General features: G+C 56.2%; 2 protein-coding genes across 4 annotated transcripts; both read right to left on the bottom strand.

Moving 5' to 3' along the window:
- Nucleotides 1-688: 688 nt before the first annotated feature.
- On the bottom strand, nt 689-14383 carry CERS1 (ceramide synthase 1). Of its 3 annotated transcripts, none has more exons than XM_083811183.1 (7): nt 14361-14383; nt 4358-4517; nt 3624-3804; nt 3161-3322; nt 2137-2284; nt 1427-1575; nt 689-990 (listed from the first exon to the last, which is right to left on the bottom strand). In XM_083811183.1, the coding sequence occupies exons 2-7, from the start codon at nt 4470-4472 to the stop codon at nt 948-950; spliced, it is 798 nt and encodes a 265-aa protein (XP_083667309.1). In that variant the 5' UTR covers nt 4473-4517; nt 14361-14383; the 3' UTR covers nt 689-947. The 3 variants fall into 3 exon arrangements, with proteins under 3 accessions (XP_083667309.1, XP_083667307.1, XP_083667308.1); XM_083811181.1 differs by lacking the exon at nt 14361-14383 and adding an exon at nt 13996-14349; XM_083811182.1 differs by lacking the exon at nt 14361-14383 and adding an exon at nt 11018-13745.
- A 2344-nt stretch (nt 14384-16727) lies between these two features.
- On the bottom strand, nt 16728-22000 carry COPE (COPI coat complex subunit epsilon). The gene is made up of 10 exons (XM_083811188.1): nt 21829-22000; nt 21524-21586; nt 20993-21093; nt 20647-20799; nt 20232-20285; nt 19674-19755; nt 18247-18402; nt 17916-17984; nt 17604-17678; nt 16728-17098 (listed from the first exon to the last, which is right to left on the bottom strand). The coding sequence occupies exons 1-10, from the start codon at nt 21946-21948 to the stop codon at nt 17051-17053; spliced, it is 921 nt and encodes a 306-aa protein (XP_083667314.1). The 5' UTR covers nt 21949-22000; the 3' UTR covers nt 16728-17050.
- Between the last annotated feature and the right edge of the window lie 102 nt (nt 22001-22102).

The following is a 22102-nucleotide window of genomic DNA, read 5'->3' as shown; positions in this document are numbered from 1 at the left end:
CGAGGGCAGTAAAACCCCGACGGCTTCCCAGCAAAGAGGCACGCGGCCCAGCCTGGCCTCGGGGACCCTGCAAGGCTCGGGGCTGGCGCTGCCTGGAAAACCACCGCAGGGAGCAGAGAGGTTTTGTTCCTCACTCGAGCAGGCAGACATTGCTGGGCCAGAGTCTGGAGATCCCTCGTCAGGGGACCCTGCGCGAGCTGTGCCCAGGGCTGGCTTTTTAAGCAACTGGAAGAGTTACAGGGGTGTTTTAAGCAATTTAGATGTCCTGGCCCTCGTCCTGGAGGGCAGGAGGCTGGAATAACGCTCTAGGGCTGGGTTTCCAGGCAGACCTGCACATGGGAACTGCTGCGTGCTACAGCCTCGAGGTGAACACGGACAGCTCTGTGTTAGGGACCCCTCCTGGTCAGCGAGGCTCAGAGGTGCCCTGCAAACCCCTCTTTAGTGCCTGCTGGCAGCTGGAGCAGAGCTGGCTTTGGGCTCCCCTGGCCTGGGACAGTGGTGCCAGAGAGCAGAAGATGTTTCCCTCTCCAGTTTGATGCTAGGTCCGAAGACCCTGCAGCGCTGCTGAGGCAGGGTCGTTGGAAGGGACCGAAAATAAAGATGGGAAATCACAGCGGGGCTGAGAATAGCTGGGGGATGGAGCGACAGAGGAAACACCAGGGGACCTAAAGCCAGCTCCAAATCCTACCTGGACCAGCAAAGCCACAGCCTCTCAACTGAACCAGCACGTACTGGCTACAGAAAGCACATCAGCATCGGGTGAAGCCCGGTCACAGGCAAGCCCTGTTCCCATCAGTGGCATCTCTTCCCCAGCTCCAGGCAGGGGACGCAGGGGTATCGGGGATGAAGTTCTTCTTGTGCCTTTCATTTGCTGGGTTTGAGTGTCGGGCCCTGGGTCAGTCCCCAGATCCAGCCAGGCTGCCCAGGCTGCAGCAGCCACGCTTCTCTTACAACCGCTTGTCTTTTACAAGTCCGTTCTTCAGGTGCATCCTGCGAAAGAGAGCACAGCAGACAATGAGCCTCGGCCTCCACACCAACTTCTCCCTCCCTCACCTTCACAAACCGCTGCTGAGCTCAGACCTGCCTCAAGAGGCTCACAATTTCAGACCGGTGCCCAGTCAGCCAGACCTGCCCTGCAGGCTCCAGCATCTCGCCAGACTTCGTGCTCGCCACACGAGGCGCAGATGCTGCCCAGTGAAGAGCCAGCCCTGCCTGGTGAGGATTCACGGGACAAAGCCGGACTGACACACCACGACGCCTAGGCACAGAGAGACAACATTCCTCCTGTTCCCCGCAGCTATCTTTAATACTCTGCATCAAGGCACCCTGTTGTTTTCCAGCGCAGTGGTGGACACTTTGAAAGATACTCCAGGACATCTCCCCCCCGGCCCATGGGTGCTGTTTGCATCTCCCCCTGCCCACGCACCCTTCTTTCAGAGCACTGGGCAGCTGGAGGCCACCCTCTTTCTTCTTAGCCACGGCGGTTTTCTTGCTGTCCTCCACGTCGTACTCGCGCACGTCGTTCACCTCTTGCATCTGCCCCATCAGCACCTTGGCCACAAAGAGGACGATGTACTGTCGAGGGAAGAGACACCATCAGCCACACGACACGCGGGGCGCAGAGCCGTCCCACCTAACCCCTCGCTACTTGGGCATTCCTCTGCTGTCCTCAGCCCCAAAAAGGGCCCAAAACCCTGGGACGCGCTTGGTGACCCGCAGCAGTGGGAGGCAGCGCTCCTGCAGGTACCGTTACCCGACTTCAACCAACCCTGCCCAGGGTCGAGCTTGTTGCTGCGAGCCCTCCAAGCCCACGCTCTTCACCTCTCTCCCCGGAGCCTCAGGAGACGCCGGGGGATTCACACCTGCATCAAGCTCCAGCCTGCTGCAGTGCCAAGGAGCTCCCCGGGCGATGGCAGTCCCCAACCACTGTCACTGCTCCCTCCCACGGGTCTGCAGGGTGTGAGATCCAATTCAGATCTGAATTCTAGCCCAGAGCAGCACCCCGGGCACTGACACAAGCCTCCCTCCTCTCCTCCCTACCAAATCCCAGTGCTTCCCCAGCCCCGCAGCCCCCCAGCCGCCCCGGGCCAGGCGTTACGCAGCCGCAGCTGAGGTCGCCGAGCTCCCCCGACTCACCAGGAACCAGTAGATGTTCATCAGGGTGAGGACGAGGAGCAGAGCGTTGAAGAAGAAGTAGAAGGGAATATTGGGCACCGACTGGAGGCTGGAGTGGCAAGTGGCGTAGAGGACCTTGAGGGGGAACCAGTAGAGGCGGAACCAGAACCTGGCAGGGCAGAGGTAGCAGGCTGGGTTTAACAGCCCACGGGGACCCCGGGCAGCTTCTTCCAGCACAGCCTCCCTTGCATCTGGCAGCCCCTGCTCTGGGGATGTGATTTGGGTTTAAAGGCCTGGTTCTGGACAGGAATTCACACAGGCTCCCTGAAAGGGCAGCTACGGAAGGGAGAACACGATCACAGGCAGAAAAGGCTGGGCACCAGAGGCAGGGCTGAAAAAAGGCTTTCTCAGGGTAGAAGCAGGGCTACACTGCAGATTTTCTCAGGGGGACAGGAAGGGAGTACAACTGGAAGGATTTCTTAGATCTGTGCTTCCTTGCTTTATCACGAAAATCTTCCTTGCTCTCCTCCCCCTCAAATCAACAGCTCCTGTTGCCGCCCCTGCTTTTCCGAGCAGCTGCGGGGAGGAGGAGGGAGACAAAGGGACACATCAGCAGTGACAACCTGCGTTACTCATCCCTGTTCTTCATCCTCCTCTCCTGCTTTTCCCCAGGAGGAGCAGCGAGCCTGGAATCTGGGACATGCCCGCGTCCCATTTGCTTCTTGCAAAAACGCTTCTTGCTGCTAAAGCCAAAGGAGTGGGAAAATGGAAACAGCTCCTCCTCCCCTGGGGTCATTTGTCATGCTGCAAGCGAGATTTCACAGGCACTTCGGTGGTGACAGACGGCAAAGTGACTACAGAAGGATTCCAAGCCCAGCATGGGGTCAGGCTCTGCGGGAACCTCTTCCCAAACAGTTTATAGGAACGGCTCGTTCCCAGGCGCGCGCACCCAGCAGGCTGTACCCCGCGGCACCAGGGGGGCTGCAAAAGCTGGCGGGGACACGGCTGGAAGCGGGATCGGGGCTGGGCAGGCAGGCAAACTCACCAGCTGACGCTGAAGGTGAGGCAGCCGACGTTGGAGATGACATCGTTGAGGCGATGGTAGACACCCCCCCGGTGCTTGAAGTAGACGTTGAGCTTGGTGAACTCCAGCTGCACGTCATTGACGTCGTGCAGGAAGAGCACCAGGATGCCCACGTTGTGGTACCTGCAGGAGAGCGGGGCGGAGAGGGAGATGCGGGGGCAGTGAGTCGGTGTTAGCACCCGTCACACACCGCCCATCCCGCCAGGACTCCTGAATAATCCAGGCTGAATAACACGGCAGCGTGCAGCGGCTCGCGAGCAGGAGCACGGAGCCAGGGTTAGCTGTAGGGAGGGAAAAATCCCTACTGACCCAGAAAGAGTCCTCCCGGGACATACCCACGAGACACGTGGAAAAGCCACAGCCTCTGCTGCGTGGCCACACTGGCGCAGCACAAGGGGGACAATGGCACAGCCACATCCCTCACCTGAAAGCGTAGGAGAAGGCGATGAGGGTCAGCGTGACGACGTGGTGGAGGAGCATGACGACCGAGTCCTTGCGCCACGTGTCCATGTAGACAGTGGCATAGATGGAGTGCCCGTAGAAGCTGCACTGCAACAGGTAGGCGATGGCGATGTCCGTGGGCACGTCCATGCCCTTCTTCCAGCCTGAAGCGGGACAAAGACGGCCGGGTGAGCCCAGAGCCGCGAGCACGGAGCCTTCGTCAGCAACAGAGAGACGGGAGAGCAGAGAGCAAAAAGCAAGCAGCAGCCAGAGCTGCCCCAGGCGGCCTCAGCACCTCGCTGCGCTCCGGTGCTCCAGCTCCCATTCAGGACCTCCCTGGTGGAAACGGGGCAAAGGCTGGAGGAGGACCCGGGTATCCTGGTCCCAGGATGACCCGATCCCCTCCGAAACTGAGGACAGAGCCTTGATTTACTTCCCTCCTAATTTAACTGCTCAAATCCTTTCCCCTCCATAGCTGAAGGCATCCCAGTCCCTGCTGTCTGCAGCAGCCGCTAGGTGACACTCTCTCTGTAACGAAATGAACGGAGGCAGCCTCTTGTGCCCTTTCCGCACTCACAGCATCATGGAAAAGGCAATCTGGGGGGGGTTCAGTCGGAGAATTTTGCTCCCACCAATTCCAGTCCCCTCGCTCAACTCAGCTACGCTACAACCTGGACATCCTCATCCATACCCGCTTCTCCCTGATTCTTACTGTACCATAAAAGACAGACGGAGGGTCATAGAAGAAGGGGTAGTCAGTGAAGAAGAGCAGGTAGATGCCATACGACCAGGATAACGTGTAGAAAAGCAGCTTCCAGGCACTCTCAGGCATCTTGGCAGCATCTTTCGGCTGCAAGTTGCACCACTCACCGAAGGGCTGCAAGGAGAGGGGAGAAGTGTGGTCATGCAGGGCAGAGGGACCCCGGCGAGCCCAAGGCAGAACTCAGGGAATCCCCAAGGCTCCAACACCAGACAGGGCAAAACCGGGGACACGAGCCCCGTTTTTTCTGGCCCTCTTTGCAGCGTGAATAAGGAGGATGAGGGGGCTCTAGAAAGAGGCTACCGCAGGGAGAATTGCAAGGCTAGAGAGCCGCTCGCTCAGCCCTGGCCGCGCGGGGAAGCTGCGAAAGCAGAGCCTTGCGGAGGAGGAAGCCTACGGCACGCAGCCCAGTCTGGGCACCGCTCCACCGCCCTCGCTCCAGGAGCAGGCCTGAGCACCGCTGGCTTTTGGAGGACCGAGTCAATACCAAATCCAATCAAACCGAGCCCCATCTGCGTAAGGAAGCCCAGAGGAGGAAGCCGTGACAACGCCGCCCCGCGCGCACGGACTTGGCAGCGCTGCCAACTCCCAGGAAAGAAGCTTTCAAGCCAGGAAGCGCGTCGGGTGAGCTCACTTCGCAGAGAACCAAACACGCGGCTCCTGCTGCTGCTGCTTCCCAGCCGGCACAGCACAGGACCCCTCTCCAGGGACAACCAGCACCGGAGGAGGCCAATTTTACAGGCAGCGAGGGCTGGGGCACCGGGTCCTCTTGCTCGCTCACACCTACCCACGCTCACCCCCTAGCAGCTCTTCTGGCTGACCAGCACTGCGAGGCTGCTGTTTTTTTTTTTTTTTCTCCCCGGGGTTTGCAGCACCCCTCCTACCGCTCAGGGCTCAGGAAGAGGAGGCGAAGCCTCCCCAAATATGGCCAAAGCGACGAACGGGAGGACGAGCAGCCCTGCAGCCCGCTCGCGCCGTTAAGATCGAAACTTTCTCGCTCCAACCACGACGAGCACCACGCGGCTCTCTGCAACGACCAGGGAGCTGGGCCACGAGGCCAGCGACACTAAAATCAAAACCCCGGCGTTACGCGGCCTCGGCTCCCTCGGAGCGAAACAGAGCAGCAAGCACTGCCCTTCGTCCCAGACGGGGTGCCCGCTGCGGGAAGCACGAGCGATGCCGCCCGCCGAGCGCGCCCCGAGCTCAGCCACAGCTCCGGGCACTGACGTCCTCCCTCCGCGGCAAGTGAGCAACACCAGGCACCATTTCTGCTTCTCGTCACCGCAGTGACAGAGCCCTGTCGGCCCCGCAGCCCCGGCAGAGCAGCCAGCAGCGGGGAGCCTCGCTCAAGGCCCCCGCGGGAATCGCCGCCGCTGCTGATAACGCCCCAAGGCCCCGGGGCGAGGGCTCCACCGGGAGGGACCAGACAAGTCCGAGATGAAAACAAAATGCTTGCAAAGTAACCATACCCTGCCCCAGGTCAGCACTTTCTGCAGCTAGCGCTCGGCTCCTCGATGCTCAAAGGCTATATTAAGGCTCCAGCTGTCCCCAGGCAGAGGCCGGCCTGGCTTTTAGCCCCTCTCTGTGTCAGATTTTTCAAAGGACTCAGCTCCCGGCCCAAAAGCGCTTTGTTCTAAGCCCTGACCAGCGCTGGGAAATTCAGACCTGGAAGCAGCGGCCCCGCAGCGCTCTGCCAAGCTGCCCACGTCCCCTCCAGCTACAGAGGGGCAGCTCCGGCCTCCCCCCGGTATCTCGCATGCAGAGCACGGCTCTCCGCCGTGAGACCGGGAGCGCGCCGCTGCCAGGGCTTCTTCCACCAGGAGCCACGGCAGGAAAAAGAGAAGGAAGCTTGAAGGGTGAATGAATAATGCAGAGACAGAAAGTCCCGAGCCCTGAAAGCATGAATTATTTGTGCCTCCATAAAGCGGAGCACGGAAGCAGCTCAGCTACGGGGCACAGCTCAACACGCCGCGATGGCAGCGAGCTGGGGAGGCCCCTGCCACTCCTGCCCCCTTCAGCTGGGGCTGGATTTAGGATGCTGGGCTCAGCATCAAGCTAAATCCCAGCCTCGAAGCAGAGCCAAGTCACTCAGCTGCTTCTCTGCATCTCAGTTCCCCCCCTGCCAAGAGGGAAGGACGCTGCATTTCTACCCCAGGCAGGCAGAGCAGACGCAGGGACTGTCACCTGCGGGGCTGGCACACGCCACCAAGTCGACCTGCGTTTTACGGACGCTCGGGCTGTTGGCGGAGGTTGCAGCAGCGCAGCAAACCCGGTGAACAGCCTGCCACGGGCACGGCAGCACCTCAGAGGCTGGGGGGGGAAGCAAAACCAAGCGAAGGGCCTGCGGTGGTGACCGCTCGGGGAGATTTTAGCCCTCGCTGCGCGTATGGTCACCAAGAGGCCCTGGGCAGAGCCCTCCCGCAGCAGCCACGGAGCTTTGCGACCGCATCCCGAGTGCTACGGAGGCAGGAGCTGGCTCGGCGGCGGTCCCCATGCTGGGGATGGTCGGAGAGAAACATCCCCCAGACCGCCGAGCCGCACCGGGGTGGGGGGGGACAAGGGGCTGCCTGCAGGGAGGTGCCACCAAAACCTGGGCTATGCACAGGGGATGAAAAGGCCCCGGGGTGGGAGATGCCCGGGGTGGGAGATGCCTCCTGCTGCCGTTCCCATGGCAATGCTGCAGGGATGGATGCCCGTTGCCATGGGTGACGGCGCTGCGGTGGGAAGAGCGGAGCTGGAAGAGGCCGGAGCTCTTGGCAAGCGACGCGATGGGGCTTCACGTAACGGGCGCCCGGCCCTCCTTCCTCCCTCCTCGCCGTTACCCCACGCCAAGCTTCACGAGCGGCTTCTGATTCGCCCGCGCCAGTAACCGGGAGCGGGGTGGGGGCCGTTGGCCGCCCCCTCCGCAACGCCTCGCACAGCCTGCGGGGAGGGAAGGAGCGAAGCGGCGGTGAGAGCGCGCTGGGAGAGCAGCTTGCAGCTGGAAAGAGAAAGCCGAATCGAAACCGGCGCTGCCCACGGCACTGCTGAAGTGTCAGAAAAAAAAAAAAAATCCTGCAAAAAGCAAACACGTGCTGGCTTCCTTTTCGCAGCCCGAGGCACGTGGGGAAAGCTGAGCATCCCCTTAAATCCACGACCAGCTCTCGCAGCGGGGCAGGAGCCCTGCCAGCAACCCGGCAGGCTCGCAGCGATGGGTTATGAATCGAAGCTCGTTGCGGAGGAATTGTATCCCCGGCCCGCTCCCATCGCCTCTGCCCCCTCCCCAGCCTCGAGACGAGGACCTGGCCAAATCCCAGCCGCGCTGCGTCTGCTTTCTGGGCACTGCCAGTTTCCCAGAGGGACACAAAGGAACGGCTGGCACGCAGCATCCTCAGCCCAGGGAGCTGGCAGCTTTACATCAGCTTCTCCTCGACGCAGATGATAACGACGAGCAGAGCTCCGATTCAAAACCTGCCCACGGCCACCAGCTATGGCCCCTTCCGTGGCGGCAGCAGCGCTGCTCCCCGCAGCCCTGTGCGTGGCTCTCAGAGCTGTGGTGGACCCCAAGGGCCGTGTCCCCTCCCCACCAGCTGCCTGACCTGCTGCCACCTCCAGCCACGCCAGGGACGGGGCACGGAGCCTGCAGAAGGCCCAGGAAAACGTCACCGTTCTCTAAATCTAACGAAATGAACCTCCTGAAGTCTGTGGGCCCAAGGGCTGGCACCCCACAGCTCTCGTTGCTCCATTACACAGATTCACAGATTCACAGATTTCTCTAGGTTGGAAGAGACCTCAAGATCATCGAGTCCAACCTCCGACCTAACACTAAGTACTCCACTAAACCATATCCCTAAGCTCTACATCTAAACGTCTTTTAAAGACCTCCAGGGATGGTGACTCCACCACCTCCCTGGGCAGCCCGTTCCAATGCTTAATAACCCTTTCGGTAAAGAAGTACTTCCTAACATCCAACCTAAAACTCCCCTGTCGCAACTTTAGCCCATTCCCCCTCGTCCTGTCACTAGGCACGTGGGAGAATAGACCAACCCCCACCTCGCTACAGCCTCCTTTCAGGTAACTGTAGAGAGCGATGAGGTCGCCCCTGAGCCTCCTCTTCTCCAGGCTGAACAAGCCCAGCTCCCTCAGCCGCTCCTCGTAAGACTTGTTCTCCAGACCCCTCACCAGCTTGGTCGCCCTTCTCTGGACTCGCTCGAGCACGTCCATGTCCTTCCTGTAGCGAGGGGCCCAAAACTGAACACAGTACTCGAGGTGCGGCCTCACCAGAGCCGAGTACAGGGGCACAATCACTTCCCTCGACCTGCTGGCCACACTGCTTCTTATACAGGCCAGGATGCCGTTGGCCTTCTTGGCCACCTGAGCACACTGCTGGCTCATATTCAGCCGACTATCCACCAATACTCCCAGGTCCTTCTCGGCCAGGCAGCTTTCCAGCCACTCATCTCCCAGCCTGTAGCTCTGCTTGGGGTTGTTGCAGCCCAGGTGCAGGACCCGGCACTTGGCCTTGTTGAACTTCATGCAGTTGACCTCAGCCCATCGCTCCAGCCTATCCAGATCCTCCTGCAGAGCCTTCCTGCCCTCGAGCAGATCGACACACGCACTTAGCTTGGTGTCGTCTGCAAACTTACTGAGGGTGCACTGGACGCCCTCATCCAGATCATCAATAAAGATATTAAAGAGGACCGGCCCCAGTACCGAGCCCTGGGGGACTCCACTAGTGACCGGCCTCCAACCAGATTTGACTCCATTCACCACAACTCTCTGGGCCCGGCCATCCAGCCAGTTTCTAACCCAGCGAAGCGTACGCCAGTCCAAGCCCCGAGCAGCCAGTTTCTCGAGGAGAATGTTGTGGGGAACGGTGTCAAAAGCCTTACTGAGGTCAAGGTAGACCACGTCCACAGCCTTTCCCTCATCCACCAAGCGCGTCACTTGGTCATAGAAGGAGATCAGGTTCGTCAAGCAGGACCTGCTACACCAAGCACTGAGGCTCTCGGTGCCTCAGTTTCTCCACCCATACAGCAGCCGAGGCACCAGGAAGCTGCGGTAGGCCGGGGACGATACCTCCCAGATAAACACGTAATAAAATACTCTGTGAGAACTGCAACAAGCCAACAGACATCGCTCCTTCCTCGGTTCCTCCGCAAGCTGTAAAATTCACCCCTCGGAGAGCAGAGCAACAGCAGCAGAGCTCGGCGAGACCCGCCACAGCCGCCAAGAGGGTGCTGCGGGGGCTGACAAACCTCCCCGTGCCTGCACGCTGACACAGCAGCACGGGGGAAGGAGCCCCCGCTCCGAGACGCCGCAGCGCAGCCTCATTCCCTGGGCGAAGAAGAAAAGAGCCATTGTTGTGGCTTCCTCCCCTTGAGCTCGCGGGGCTCGTGCTTCGAACGCCGGGCAGAGCGCAGCGGGGCGAGCCGGGGAGCTTTCGGGCAGGCTGCCCTTCCCCCGGGGCGCAGGAGGTGTCCTCTGCTCGCAGCAGAGCTTGCTCTGGGCGGTGGGTTTTGGGGGGGGGGGGGAGAATTCTCTACTCACGTGCCCGGTTCTGGGGTCTGGAAAAAACAAGTCTTGGCAATAGTGTAGGATACAGAAAAGTTACATAAATCACTGGAGGGGATAACGGAGCGCTGCTTTCCAGCTGCCACATCCTTCCCGGGACTATGCTGTATCACTTACCTAGAAACCCCGTTTCCCAGGGCCATTCTCCGATTTGCACAAGGCTTTTCCTTGCAGAGGACACTGCAACGTCCTACAAATTTCACCACCGCTAAGCCAGGAAGCTGACTGGTGTCTGGGCCAAAAATGGAAAATATTTACCCACTGCAGAGAAGAGGCAGGCAGCCATTCAGGGCAGAGGGGCGATGTGACAATCACCAGATTCAGAGAATGGGAACTTATTCAGAACGGATTTTGCTCGCTGCTTACAGATTATCTGACACGGGGACTTCAAATCCCAGCAGCAGAGAGCGCTGCTCGGCTCAGCTGCCCTGCAGGAGGGGACGCAGAGATGCTCAGGTTGCATCTTTTAACCCAACTCCTCAGGTCTGGCTGCAGCCACTCTCTGCACAGGGAACACACCAAGGACAGCGGCTTTCAGCGACCGACAGAGCCAAGCCACCAACGATGGCAGGACAGGGTCACAGAGAAAGCTTCAAGAGGGGGGAACATCTGCCTGGGCCTGGCTTGGTCTTCATACCTGGAAGAGATCGGCAGCTCCAGCGAGCTGGTACAGCCAGACGTGCCCTGAGCATTACCCAAGTTTGTGCTCTCAGAAGTCCACAGGATAAAGCAGAGACTCCCAGGGCAGAGCTCAGAGGGGAAGGAAACGTCTCTCAGCCCTTCGTGGGGATGCCCATGCCCCCACCACAGCTGACTGCAGGGCCCCTCCCTATCTGGTGATCCGCATTTGCTCAGCTCCTTGGGATCTTTCCTACACCAAAACAACTCCTTTCTGTATTTGCAACCAGCGAAAAAGAGGCAACAGGCCAAAAATTGTCTTCACTCGAAGGATGACGGGAAAACCACGTCTAATGCAAGACACAGACCGAGCAGTTTTAACAGGTGAAAAGGACACGCTTTCAAATCCTGACCAACACCCCCCCAGTGACACGCATAACCTTTACCGCTTCTTCAACTCAACGGTGACGCGATTTTGTGGCAAAGGTTAAACGGAGCTGCGGGCCGACACGAGAGCGAGGAGCTCAGCCGCTGTCCTTTTGCTCCCGCTGATAAAAACAGGGCGCCGCAGACAGCACAGGAAGAGGTTCGGGGCTTCAAGGCGCGCGTTGCGCAGAGGAGTGGTCACAGCCAGAGCTAAGCACGGCGCACTTTACACCTCAAGGCCTTGTGGTCAGAGTCACTTCCTCTTCGGAGGCTGAGAATCACAATCCAAGCAGCGAGATCTGCCATTTATAAATAACGCGCAGGAAGGTAGCGTTCTCCGGACACTGAGTGCGCTCAGTTTTATAACCGTGTTTCAGTTCTCGCAGGGAACGTGAGGAGATTCAAAAGGAGGAAGGATGCTCCTTGAGCCTCCACGGGGAAGTGAAGGGTCCTGATCACAGAAGTTCCTTCCTAGGCCTAAACGAGGTTTTACTTTCTCTCCCCAGCCTTTCTCTTCCCCAAGAGATGAAGCCGTTCGCTCTGCTGCCGAACGACCCGCTCCACTGCTGCCCATACAGGGGCCATGCAATACAAACTAATTTCTTAAAAATTGCCAGAGGTTTTAGAGGAAAGCCACAACAACCTCCAGCTTTTCCCATAGCAAGTCGAGCAGAATAAACTCAGAAAAGCTGCAAATCGATAAATACATACATACACACACACTGTTGTCTCTCCCTGCTGCTGCCCCTCCACCTAGCTGCTGGGAGGAAACTGATGGTATCGCACGCTCGCTCGGCATCTCATCCCTGCAACACGCAGGTGTAGCCACAAGAACCAGCTCCGATCAGCCCTGCTCACCCTTCTGCAATTACAACCGTGACCCATTTCTCCGAGGGACGATACCTCAGCACAGCGCCTGCTGCCAAGTGTCTGCCAAGGGCACCGAGCGGGCTCCCGAGGGCTTTTTTCACACTCCGCTTACCGCTCGCTCTGTAAAGGTGAGCCTTACACAAGGAGGGACTGGAGCACGAAGGAAATACCTCCAGTTTGTTATGACAGACCTAGGGTTACCTCCAGCCTCCTTCACCCCAGCGGTCCCAGGTGCGGCACGCAGCCCAGCAGCAGCCCCAGGCAGACGGGGGTGCAGGTAACGAGGTGAAACTCAGCCCCACGTCAAAGGCCAGCACGTTTTTCCTCACACCTTGCCTACAAGGTGCTTCAACAGCTTCAAATGGCTCCAGATCGGGACTGGAGCTTTGCAGGAGGTGAAACTCCACCTCACGTTACTGGCAAGCAAAGGCAACTCGGAGCGGCGGAGGCAGAGCCGCTTCAGAGGCAGGCCTCAGCAGCAGGCCTCAGCAGCACGTAGGGCAGAGAGGAAAGCTGTAACTCCCGACAGCCTAATCGAAGAAAGCCACCTTGCACCCTGTAATCTGTGAAACGGCCTCTGAAGGAAGGGATTTCCCCGGGGAACGAGGCCCGACCCATGTAGACACCAAGATCTGCACTTGAGGAGCTCCCTCAGGCCCACGTGCCACCACGCTTGCGGGGCGGTGAGGGGACGGTTGGGGCTGTGTCTCTGAGGGCTGGGGACTTGCACCAAAATCCTACAATCCCAGAATGGCCGAGGCTGGAAGGGACCTCCAGAGATCACCTGGTGCAATGCCCCCACCATGCAGGGTCACCTAGAGCACGTTGTATGGGATTTTATACGGGCAGGTTTGAATCCCTCCAGAGACGGAGACTCCACAACCCCTCTGGACGACCTGTCCCAGTGCTCCGTCACCTCACAGGAACGAGCTGCAGAGCACGGCACCTGCATTACTTCGGCTTTTAATTCCTCCCGAGGCCACAGGAATGGCCAGCAGTGTGCACGGCACCTCTCTAAGAAGGCAGCGTGGTATAAATCGCCTCTGCTGGGACCGAGCCATCGGAGGGAAAGGGGAGGTCTCGTCTCATTATGGATGCTTTTCACAGCAAAAAATTAAAGAGGGCTACTCCTCGCCCTCAGGGACGTCCTGCTCCCTCTGTCCCTTACGCAGTACTGTATTAACAGGGGGGACAACAGCCAGCAAACCCCGCTTGGAGGCTGTGAGGGTTGGCTGCAGGCATCCCTGCATCCCCCACGCTTGAAGGTCAGCCCGGCACTGCAGCACAGCAATCCCCACGCCATCCTCGCCGCCGTCGCACCAGGAGGGAAAGCGGGGAAGGACATTTTTCACGCGAACCGCAGATGACACGCAGGAACGTGGCCCCCTCCCTCCCCCGTGCACAGCCGGTGCGGCCTGGCTGCGTGCAAGAAATAACCCCCAACCCCTCCCCAACCCCACTATTTGGGGAACGGGGAGAGCTCTCCCATGCAGTAGGACGCTCGGTCCAGAACATGGGGAAAAACGAGGGTGAGACCTCTCATGCAACAGCCCCCATACAGCGTGCAGCCCCAGGGGACGGAGGATGAGTTTTCCCATACAGCCAGCCTCCCAGGAGGCAGCCCTAAATGGAGGGGGGGACGAGCTCCCTATGCAAAGGGTCCCCTGGCATTTAACCCCAGGGTGGGAGGACGAGCTCCCCATGCAATAGACCCCCCAGGATTTAACCCCAGGGTGGGAGGACGAGCTCCCCGAGCAAGGGGACCCGGGATTTAATCCCAGGGTGCGAGAATAAACTCCCCACGCAACGGACCCCCGGGATTTAATCCTGGGGCAGGAGGACGAGCTCCCCACGCAACGAACCCCCGCCGTTTAACCCCAGGGTGGGAGGACGAGCTCCCCACGCGAGGGGACCCCGGGATTTAACCCGGGCCGGGAGGACGAGCTCCCCGAGCAAAGGCCCCCCAAGGATGCAGCCCTGGATGAAGCCGGCCGAGCCCCCCCCCCCTTCCCCCTTCCCCTCCCCGGTGCGGCGGCCCCCGCCGCCACCCCGCAGCCCCCGGCTCTGCCCGGTGCCGTCCCCGTCCCCTCTCCTCCCTTTCCCGGTGCCCCCCCCGCCGGGGACCGACCCGAAAGAGGCGGCGGGCGGCGGCGCGGCGCAGCGCGGTCCAGCCGAGGGCGCCGAGCCCGCAGAGCAGCACCTCGCCCCAGCCCAGGTGCGCGTTCTCGGCCCACGTCGTCCTCGCCAGCTCCCAGCCGCACTCGTCGCAGCTCCGCACGGCGGCGGCCAGGCTGCCGTACCCGAGCCGCAGCAGCTGCCCGTAACCGGGCATGGGCTCGGCCACCGGCTCGGCAACCGGCTCCGGTTGCTGCATGGCGCTCAGCGCCTCCCGCCCATGGCCCCGCCGTGCCCAGCGGTGCCCAGAGGCACCGCGCAGGCTCCGGGAGCCGGGGACGCCCCCCGCCACCGCCACCCCCCCGCCACCGCCGGTACCGGGCCCTAGGAGCCGCCCCCAGCGCAGGGCTCGGCCCCCGCCCCCGGGATCCGCTCGTTTCTTCCAGCCCCTGGAGTGGGGGGGGGGTTCGCGGTTCGCTGCCCGGCTGCTGCGGGAGGAGCCCGCTGGGTGACGGTGGTGGGGCCGGAGAGGAGCCCAGGGTTATTAGGGGGGTGGTAATTAGCACGGAAAGGAGCCCCAGGCGTTAGGGGGGGGTGGTAATTAGCATGGAGGAGAGGAGCTCCGGTTCATTAGGGGCCTGGGAAGCAGCCCCGAGACGTGCTGAAGGAGGTGATGGGGGAATTTCTTGCACAAAAAGCAAGACGCTTGAAGGATGAGCCGGGACAATGGGCTGGAGTCACTCCAATTGCAAGATCTGGGGACAAATGCTGGTATTTCAGTGTCCAAAGATGACAATTAATGACATGACAGTGGAAGACAGCTGTGCGTGCCATGGTACACCCGCTGGGGGAGCTGGAAGTTACCCACAGGGCCTCAGAAACATCCAGCAACAGGCTTGCGCAGTCCTCCATGTTCAAAATCCTTCATGTTTGCTCCTTAGTGGCTTTTTTCCCCACTTCTCCAGCCCTCTTCTCTCTAGGTCTCACCAAAAGCCTCTAAGCAGCAGGAAGACTCATCCCTTCCTCACAGAGGCCAACAAGGTAGCGCAGTGCAAAGCCAGCAGGTGTTTCCACCATACCACCACCACCACCGTTAAACTTTTGCACCTGCTGTAGTTAAGGGACAGAAGGCTCTGGGATAATGAGATGCACCTGAAGAAATGCAAACTCTTCCAAAAAAGGTCACCCCCCTATGACAGACCTTCCTGAACACCTCCCCCAAAAGGCAGGCAGCTCGCCCTCACAAGCTACTGGTTCACAGAAGGGGAGTTTCCTTATCATCAGTATCTTTAAAAGCAATAGCGACAGTTATAAACAGTCAACCCTTTGGATAGCTCAGAAGTACAAGTTTAAGGTGAAGGTGCTCCTGAAATGCTGATACTTATGTTCTCTGGTGCTAAGGCACCACTGGAACCGCAGAGCAAAGGCACTAGAGCAGTGCAGCCATGTTCTGTGTGAGCCATGAAGGGTAAGTGGTGCCCTAATGCACCTAAACGACCAGCTAAACTGCAGCTGGGGGATGCCTACTACTAGAGAGAGGAAAAAAATAATCACTTATAAATAGAAAACTCAACTGTGGAATTTTAACTTGAAAAAAAAAATATGAGCTTTATGCCATTTAAAGTCATCGCTCTGCCCACAGCCATTCTGGGAGAGTCATTTTGTCTTCAAGTTTTCTCGAACTTCTCTAATTGGTCTGGGACAGCTATGAGAAAACACAAATTCATCCCTCTCAGAAGGCTGAACAACATGTTCCCCTATTCTCACATTGACAGCGCTGGCTCCTACTATGCCACTTGCTTTTATTGTTTACATTTTTAAGTCAATTTATCATGGCCCATCAAGTGGGTAATGGCTGCCCTGAGCACACAAGCCCCTTTCACATCTCCCTCAGACAGCTCCACAAAGGAAACATTCATTCAAGACCGGACCATGAATAACCCCTCATTGAAAAGAGCTGCTCGCTAAACAAGCCAAGGGAAGAGACAATGAGCCCTTTCAGAGCAACCAAGGCCGAGGTGGGCACAAAGGAAACGCCAGTTAGACACATTTACAGTGTACCATAAACCTCTTCTCCCCCTCCCCAAGCGCTTTCCAAAAGATAATTCAAATCTTAGAGCTCATGAGGTCCCAGCTGAGGGTTCCACTTGGACATCTGCTCTTCGCATCTGACACAACACAATCACGCGGCACGCAGGGCAGCCTGAAAGGCTACGCAGGAGTCCGAGGCTACAGAAGCACAATCGCGTGGTGTTGAATCAGGAATGTTCTGTGACCTGTCAGGTGGAACAGCCATCCCATTTTTAAGAATGACAGTGAGCACTTTCACATGTACCGCAGGATCACAGTATCACAGTATCACAGATTTCTAGGTTGGAAGAGACCTCAAGATCAAGATGTGCTATGTTAAAGGAAGATCTAACGCTTTCCTGGCTCCAGGACATGAGCTACTGCATTTTACCAACTTAAGACCAGGGCTGAGCTTATTACAGTTGGATTATTTCTATTTTGGGGTAGCTTTCCCTCTCAGCAGCAGTAACCCCTACAGCTGTGCGTCCTTCTTCCGGAGGATGCTGGCCTAAATCGTCAGGAATCGTCAGTCAGAGTGGAAGAACAGCCGTAACTCGGGGTTTGCCCACGTGCTGAAGGTGGATGCTTAAAATGAACCTAGACAGTCTTCCCCTAAGTATATCCTCAGTACGTATAACAGAGCTCAGTTCCTGGAATTACCTGGATTCCAGAATGTAAATTAGGGGGCTCACAGACCCAGAAAAGGCTTTATTAGGAATGTTTCAGGTACAGTGTTGCAACTCTGGATTCGCACTGTATTTTAAACAGAGCTCAGGAGCCGAGTAAGCCAGAACACGGGCTTTTCAGCTACCAAATTTGAGTAGCTACGTGTTATAGACAACTTCAGCAACGGCTTGCTGGATTGCAAGACCCTGCCACGCTGAGTTAAGCCAGACCAAGGTGCAGAGGGCGTTTTTCCATGTTACCAGAAAGGCTTTGAGTATTAATCCCACTTCCCAGGTACCACAGAGCAGGTCCACAGGCTCCTTCCCCTCTCCTCATGCACTGGGGGCATACTGCATGGCTAGTCGGTCAAAGTCATTCTCCTTCAAAACAGAAGCAAAATAACATGAACACCGTTTGAACTTTGCTGAAAACTTAATACCAATTGTGTTGCCTCTGAGCTGAAGAAAACACTAGTATAGCAGTTTACTAAGGCAAAAGGAATTTTAAAAAGCAGGTCACCTAGACCAGAGTTCTCATTTTTTTCCAGTTTGTTTCACTTTCCTTCCCTATTATCCTTCTTGCCTCACCCCCCAATTCCCTCTCTCCCAGAAGGATCGTTCCTCTACGTAAGTATAATGTCTGATGGTAACAAACTTCTAACCCAGATTAAGAACCTGTACCTCAAAGCTGATCGTCCCAGACGTTACCAAGCTTCAGGCACGTTGCTTTGTTTAACACCTGGCTGTTTCCCAACACCTCTCACTAGGGCTCACCTGCCCCCCCCCAGAATGGTGCTCATATTAACCAGTAAACAATCAACTCAGCCCATAAAATGCGACTAGGAGTCATTACAAATCCTATTTTATATTAGGAAGCTATCAGTACCTTTGCTTGATACTCCTTTATGAACGGATGATTTTTATGTGCATCTTTCAACTGTGACAAATAGCGGTTTGTAACCTGATGGAACGAAATGGGGAAATTTAAATATTCAGATAACACAAGGACAAGCCAAGAGTTTAAAAGACAACACTTCAATGACTTGGTTCCCAGTGAATAAAAAATGGACTTTTTCAGTGTCCTCCTGAATGTTCGCAGCCCCAAAACCCAAAAGTTACCACGCGCGCTAGGAACATAGAACCCATCCCCAGCAGAACAGGACGATCTGCTCGCCAAGTACAATAAAACCAGCCTCACCTCTGGTGGCTTGCCCAAGTGCTGTGACAGGACAACGAAGTTGATCAAGGTTTCAGGATGGCCGCTGTCCTGAAAATAAAAACAACCACCTGATCTACGTGACTTACCTCTACCGCGAGAGACTGTAACAACCAGTACGGCTCTGCAAGAACAACTTCTGCCAAACCCATAACTCACTTTACTGGAAAAGGTAAAGTGAAGGTAGGTATTAACAGCAGCCATTTACTGGTATTTTCATAAAGCGTAATGGCAACGTTCCTTGCTGTTTTACTCCGTGTGAGGGAGAGGTATTTGGATTCAAGCTGATCTGCCTGGCCAAAGCAGCAAGTACCTTGTCCAGCGCCTCTTGAAGCACTCCCTCTGCATCATCCCACTTGCCCTGAGCCATGTAGCAGGCTGCCTGTCCGTTAAGCAGCAGGAGCGTGGGGGAGCATTTATCTGCCATCTCTTGGAAGATGTAATAGGCATCTTGTAACTTCTCGCCGCCCTGCAGAGGGAGGAGACGAACATGCACAGTTTCACGACGCATTGCTAAGAAGGCTGCACGAGCTTGCTGCGGTTGAAGGCCACAAAATTTGCAGGGTTAGAAAATTAAATGCTTAAGAACCAGCGCCAGCAGCTGCTGGCATTCACATCACCTCCTCTAACGCAACAGATCACTGCAAGACTGCAGATGAAAGAAATGCAAAAATATTAAATGTTAAGAACCACTTAAGTGATCAAAAGATCCAGGTTTCCATTCAAAGGAAAAAAAAACACTTCTAAAGAACCACTTCAGATGCCTGACGTAATAAAGAATTATGAAACGAGATTTTATAATTAAACCCAGGTATAGACACCTGGCTTTTCAAAAACTTCCAGCTTCAGAAGGGTTCTAGATGCAGCAGCTTCCATTGATTAGAGGTAAGAGTTTCCCTAGAGGAAAATAAGATCTTAGGGATGATTTAGCCACACACTAAGTGTAAGGCAACATCTACGTGCAAAAGATTTCATAACGAGACTGAGTGAACACTAAAAAAAAGTCTTAACGGTATTATTAAACACCCTGAGGCTTTACTGAATTTTAGGAGACTGCTTACTTTCAGACACCTGACATCTGGATTGCCAGAGAATACATCTTTTTGGCAGATTATTTGAAATATTTCATAATAATAAAGTTTCTTGCCAACCAGGGGCAGGCACCAAAAGATTTAACGTGGAACAGTAACAAGGTGAAAGGCCAGCTTCTAGCTCTGCAGAGGCAGGTTTCCCTACACGGGAGGGCAGATGAAGAACTACAGGTGGAAAGTGCCAAACATCTGCGCTCAGAAAATGAAACTGCAACTGAAGAGAAATGGGGAGCTACAGCAGCTTGTTGTACCACGCTCACTGCATTGAGTTCAGCCTGTACCGTCCCGTTATTCGTGGGACCGCAGACGCGCTTAAAGACAGTTTGCTCTAGGGAGGGAAAAAGAAAAGCAATTCTCTGCCTATTTGCAAGGTCTGGATGCAAGTCACACTGCAGCTTCCCGTTTTATAACACGATGTTTTCTGAGTTAGCCGAGCACGGTTTAGCTCTTCCCTGTGTGAGCTGAAAGCCAAGCAGTGCAGATGAAAAACCCACCAAAACAGGTACTTGAAGGAAGAGAAAAATTCAAAATCAACTGGATGCTTTTCTGATGGTATGTGAAAGCAGGAATCGGGAACAAGGCACGGAGTCTTGTGCCAGTGCTGCTTCTCAGACATAGCGGGCCAGGGATCCTCGTGGAAGATACTCACGATAGCCAGGTTCACCCAGGCAGTAGCCAGCTGGGTAAGGGTCGCGTCCTCATCTTGCTCCTGCATCTTCTTAAGTTCCTTGCTGCAGATGAAAAATTGGGAGTGAGATAACAGAAAGACAAGGCATCTTCCGCAGTTCTTTAAGATTCAAACAAAAGGCTGCAGCTTCCTCTCTAGGTCTTCCAACTCAACGGCACAGCAGCCACAGTAAGTTGGTAACGAGGCATAAACATTTCTTAACATTTTACTGAAGCAATCTGTGAAAGGCCTCTGTTCTACTTCCTTAAGGAAAGAACAAACCCAGGCCCGGAGATTCAAACCACGTTCTGCTACGGTGAGGTTAAACCCAGAGCTTCACCTTTATCCGTACCCACCTATGTTATCTCAAAAGCTTTTGCACCTTAAACAACAAGCACCTCCTGCAGCACACCTACACACGAGTTTTACCGCCCATTGCAGGTGTTCTGCTGCACCACGGGGGAGGCTAGCGAAGCACGTTCTCTTATCAAAGCCCACCCTGCAAGAAGACAATTCAGAAACAAAGGAGCACAAACTCACCGAGCCAGGTCGAGCCTGTCGAGCTTCAGAAGAATCTGGATCATCATCGCCATGCTGCAACCAACAGGAGCAAAGTGCTCGTCTCGGTGGCATGCTTCACCCCTCCCCGCTCTTTGTGCAGGAACCTTTCTGCCTCGCAGAGAGGCGCTGCCCGTGCCACGGGACTCGCTTCAGCGGTTCCAAATGCTCACAGATCAATAAACCAGATTCTGAAGTTTCACCAGGGAGCAATAAGACTTCCTATCGTGCACCAAACCACTTACTACTTGGAAAGCAAAGCTCCGATTGGTTTCTCAATGGTTTCAAAGCTTTTTAGAGACAAGACAGACCCGAGCCATTTCTATTACACCTCTCCCTGGAAAGGAGAGGCTACGCAAGCACACACCTCAGCGATGAGAGATGGAGTTGCACTCACCATTCCAAGCTTTCCCCTTGATGGAGGGTACGCAGAGCTGCATCAGGGTTTTTGTCATGGAAATAGATGGAAGCAGCCATCAGCAAGAAAGTTGTGTTAGCTACATCAACGCTTTTTGCCATTTTCTTGTCCAAATCAGCCACAATTGCATCCCTGCAAGAGCACAGACGAAAACACAGAAACGCTTTTTTAAAAGATCCTGTTCCTCCAGAATTCTACCTTTTTGAGATTCACTGCAAAACCACAGACACCCCAAATAAAGATCAGGCTTCTACATGAAGCTTCCCACATGGAAACACATTCTACGTCAGACAAGGCTTCGTTTCCAACTTGGTATCAAACTCACCTTTGACTCTCGTTTGAGAGATATTCTGCAAACATGCGCACTGCTTGGAGCTCAGGACTAGCATTGGCTTTGATTTCATCCAAGACAACGCCGTATTTTCTCTATTAGAGAGAAGGAAGAAAAACCAAGAACTTGTTTATTTATTTTTAAAAACACAGAAAACAGTCACTTGTTTTCTAAAACCTTTGTTAGAACAACAGCAAGAAACAAAGCAAAGAAACGGCAAATTTCTACTTTACATTATTTGCTCCCACTGTAGTCCACAAATACCCCCAAATATCATAACCCTACCAAGGAGTATTTCCCCACACACCATTTTAAAATAAACTGCCTCTTAAAAAAAGTCTTGTCTGGTCACCAGGACCCTACACAGAACACACTGTAGTTGTAATTGTGTTATTACTGGAGAAAACACGACGTTTCAGCGCTGAGAAAGAACTCACAAGGTGCGCCAGGCCGAGCTCACAGGGCTCACAACCTCACCAGCTCCAGCCCAATCCCGCTGCTGCCGCCACAGCGCAGGAAGCTCACCTGGGCAATGTAGGCTCGGAAGAGGAACACGTCCCTCTCCACCTCCTTCTCGGGTTTGGACGGCTGAAAAAAAAAACAACAGAAAAAAGACCTCGGCACCACGGGGACGCCAGCAGCGGGACCTCGGCACCACACGCAACCACAGCCCAGCCCTGCACCACCCCCAGGCGAGCCCCCACGAGCCACTGAGTAAGAACCAGGCCCTGCCCGAAGGCCCCCGGGGGCCCCCTAAAGGCCCCTAAAGGCCCCCAAAGGCCCCCTCCCGGGGTCCCCCCAGCGGCCGGCGGCAGCCGCCCCGTGCCCACCTTGACGCGCTGCGCCTCATTGATGGCGGCCTGGTAGGCGCCGATGTAGAAGTTGTTCCTGACATCGAACAGCTCGTCCGCCTCCCCGCCCTGCGCGCCGGGGCCCGGCCCCGCCGCCATTTCGCCTCCCTCAGCCACGTCCCCCCGGAAGCGGCTGGGCCCCGCGGGCCGCCGGGAGCCGCCGTTTCCACGGCGACCGCCCGCCCCAGCCAATGGACGCGCGAGGAGGGGGGTGATGTCACCGCAGCGCCGGAAGCAGGTGACGGGAAGGGAG

This window comes from Anser anser, assembly GCF_964211835.1.
Source record: "Anser anser genome assembly, chromosome: 25".
In the NCBI taxonomy this organism is placed as follows: domain Eukaryota; kingdom Metazoa; phylum Chordata; class Aves; order Anseriformes; family Anatidae; genus Anser; species Anser anser.
Note: the sequence above shows the minus strand (reverse complement) of the source record. Positions and strands in the feature narration are given on the sequence as shown.